Source organism: Sesamum indicum, linkage group LG5, assembly GCF_000512975.1.
Source record: "Sesamum indicum cultivar Zhongzhi No. 13 linkage group LG5, S_indicum_v1.0, whole genome shotgun sequence".
NCBI lineage: Eukaryota > Viridiplantae > Streptophyta > Magnoliopsida > Lamiales > Pedaliaceae > Sesamum > Sesamum indicum.
In genome coordinates this window covers 13,892,473-13,896,009 of record NC_026149.1, presented here as the reverse complement: position 1 = coordinate 13,896,009, position 3,537 = coordinate 13,892,473, and the positions used below count along the sequence as shown (strand labels likewise).

The window sequence follows — 3,537 nt, the reverse complement described above, 5'->3', positions numbered from 1 at the left end:
ACGAACCATCTGCTGTGGTAGTGTGGTTGGAGAAAGTCTAAAAAATTGAGAACATGAAATACCCAAAAACAAAATAATCAAAGCAAAGTACGAATTATAGAGGCTTAGTTTTATTTTAGAAAATATATTGGCCATGATCATTAGCATAGGGGAAAAATTAGTTGGACTATATTTTACTATGAAATGACAAAATGGTCACTGATTAGGTCTAAGGATCGAAACTGTTAATATTTTCAAAAGTTGAAAAATTAAGAAAAAACCTCATAATATTTAGAGATCGAAATGAATTAGTAATAATACATGAGAAATAACTGTAATTATCCCATAAAGTAAATTCAATCAGTATAATCAAAGACTGTAAAATGGATCGGAAAGATTACAATTTTTAATCAAAATTAAGAGTGTTTATCTTGAATCAATTGTTTACTTCAAAGGCAGATTCAATGCCACGTGTCAATCTATCATTATCCCAAAATAGATAAGAAATACCCGCCTTTCAGACTTCCCCACAACACATCACCTGTTCGATAAAACAGAAAATGCCCCCGCCACCACCACACAACGCCACTGTACATGTTAACCGGTGGCGAACCGCAGCACCTCCAGGCACCGCTGCCGGAGCCGATCCACCATGACCCCTCGACAACGCCTAGAGTCCTATCGATTCTATCCCACGTGCTGGAAAAGCTGGTGGCCCGGAATGACCAGTTGAGCAGCGGCGGCGAGGGTGGGTCCGCCGGGTGGGGGAAGAACCTGAGCGCGTTCCACGGCGTCCGGCCGCCGGCGATCAGTCTGGAGAAGTACGTCGAGAGGATATACAAGTACACGAAGTGCAGCCCGTCGTGCTTCGTGGTGGGGTTCGTGTACATAGACCGGCTGGTGCATAAGTATCCGGACTCCCTTGTTGTGTCGCTCAATGTTCATAGGCTACTCGTCACCAGTGTTATGGTGGCTTCCAAGATTCTTGATGACGTGTAAGTTCTTTTGTTTTCTCTTCATATTATTTATTTTTTTAGGAATCACTACACTCCCTCCCATGATGTTCTTAGGAGTTACACGAAAATAATTTGTGGTTTGAAAAATTACATTACTCTTGAAATTTGCTTCCAACTAACAAATAAGTCCTAAATTTGTTAAAATTGACTGAACTTTCTGATACTAGCAATAAAATCGAATAAAAAATCATATTTACTCTTTGTGACTTATTACTAATTGTATTACAGATAAAATAAGATCTCTTTATGACCAAATTATCTTCATATATTTTTGCACGTTAATGCATGTCACGAGGGAAATTTTCATCGTCTTTAAAAAAAAGGGTATATTTCCTCTGGTATAAAGTTAATTTGGTTAGAAAAATTTATTTGGCTTGTAAAAAATCAGTAATAAGTATCTACTTTATTCAATTTTTTTAATTAATATCGATAAATTCAGTAAAATTTAATTAATAAAAAGGTATATTTATTAGATGAAAGCAAATCTAAGAGGACTAGATATAATTCTTGAAATTATAAAAAATCTATTAGTATTTACAATTACAACAAACTATAAGAGGAGAAAAGAGTACTTATGCTTTTTTTTTATTATTATTATCAAGTTTCATTTCTTTATCTTAATTTGTATGTTATATCATAAATATGTCTATTCATATATCTATGAGAAAAATGTTAAGGTCTATGTGAATATGTATGCACTAACAGGATCAAAACAATATTGTGGAACTAAGAGGTTATAGTAATATAAATTATTTGATAATTAAAAGGCAAAATTACATTTTTGACCCGGAGGATAGGAGAATCTATATTTTTGATCAATCATTTTATACAAATTTTAATATAGTCCTAAAATTATATTTTTTTTTGACATGTTTACTCCCAGAAGGCCTCAACCCAAGTTTAGTCTAAAAACAGACCACAAAATCACGCAGCGTTATTTTTTGACGAGAAGTGGCTTTTGGGACTGAATATAAAAAAAAATTCAAAATATTGGTACAAAAGTGTAGAATCCGATATCCTGTGGGATGAAAAATACTGAAGCAAAATTATTATATTTTTATCCCATATAATAGGAGGGTCTACATTTTTTGTCCCCATATCAGATTTTTTTCAACATGTTTAGTCCTAAGAGCTATTTTTTGTCAAAAAAACAACGGCCATGTGCAGAATACGTGATTTTGCAGTCTATTAGCCGTTGTTTCAGTCAGGCAAGACCAAAGCATTAGTTACTGATGAAGAACCATGGCAGATATTTTCGCTCTAGTTAAAAATCATAGCGAATATTGATTATCGATGGTCAAAACTTAAGTTTTCGTATTGCTTTTTTCTTTTTTTACCGTAATAGATAATATTGATATGATAGTAATTTATAATGTTGGAAATAATACATTTTTTTAAATAATTACTTATGTTGTCCTCCCCTAAAGTCTGATGTAATAATTATTATTATTATTAATTTTTTTCTGGAAAAAAATATTCAGGCATTACAACAACGCATTTTATGCCCGGGTTGGAGGAGTGAGCAATGTAGAACTGAACAGGCTCGAACTAGAGTTGCTTTTCCTGTTGGATTTCGGAGTCTCTGTCAGCTCCCGAGTCTTCGAGAGCTATTGCCAGCACCTGGAGAAGGAAATGCTGTGCAACGGTGTCGTTGAACGGCCCGCCATAACCCACACCGTCGACGATGTTACTGAGATCTCTGTCGAAGATACACAAACTTCTTCACCACCCCAGTTGGTTTAGTTTGATACTCTTTAATTACCCAATTTGGGCCCTTTTCTTTATTTTTATTTTTTTTAATTGTTGTTTCAGTTAAATGCAATTTATCTTATTGTGATATGAGAAATGAGAAACAAAAAATATATCTGTTAAAAAAATTAACAAATTATTCTTCTGTGTTTCGAGAAATGAAGCATATTGCTCCTGATCAATGTTTAGATGGAAATCTTTTACTTTATTTTTTAAAATACAGGGGTATTTTGCTAATATTAATTTTCACAAGATTTTTTTCGCTGGGCAAAATGCATCTTGCCCCCTGTGTTATATGAAAATAGCAATTTACCCCCCTTGTATTAAAAAACAACCAATTTACGCCCCCTACTTTTTAAAAATATAAACAAAACACCCTCCTAACCCGAGTATTGCGTACATGCCCCCATTTTTTTAAATTTTTTATTTGTATTTTTTTTACAATCGTTGGATCTTATTTTACACAAATTAATGGTTTATATTATATCTATAATAACCTATGATTCATATAAAATTTTATTTAAATTAACGGTTAACATTTTATTTTAAAAAAATTAACGATTCAGATTTAATTGATATATAATTTATATACAAAAATGTTAAATATATTTTTTATATAGTATATATTATATATAATATATACATGGCTATATAGCCGCCGTCCCTCCTCCCCCAAGACTAATGCCCCTCCCACCCCGCCCCGCCACCTCGTCGCTGTCACCCGCCCTCATTGCTGTTGCTAGCGAGCCCCTTTCTCTTTTCTTTTTATTAATATTATATGTATATATATGTA

General features: G+C 33.3%; 1 protein-coding gene across 1 annotated transcript; it reads left to right on the top strand.

Moving 5' to 3' along the window:
• On the top strand, nucleotides 532-2,876 carry LOC105162635 (cyclin-U1-1). The gene is made up of 2 exons (XM_011080715.2): nucleotides 532-974; nucleotides 2,477-2,876. The coding sequence occupies exons 1-2, from the start codon at nucleotides 574-576 to the stop codon at nucleotides 2,736-2,738; spliced, it is 663 nt and encodes a 220-aa protein (XP_011079017.1). The 5' UTR covers nucleotides 532-573; the 3' UTR covers nucleotides 2,739-2,876.

What these genes read in the sequence shown, in the direction of transcription:
- LOC105162635 (XM_011080715.2), top strand. Translation starts at nt 574, where the DNA reads ATGTTAACCGGTGGCGAACCGCAGCACCTCCAGGCACCGCTGCCGGAG. An exon ending in TCCAAGATTCTTGATGACGT is followed by an intron (nt 975 to 2,476) that starts GTAAGTTCTTTT and finishes AAAAATATTCAG; the next exon opens with GCATTACAACAACGCATTTT.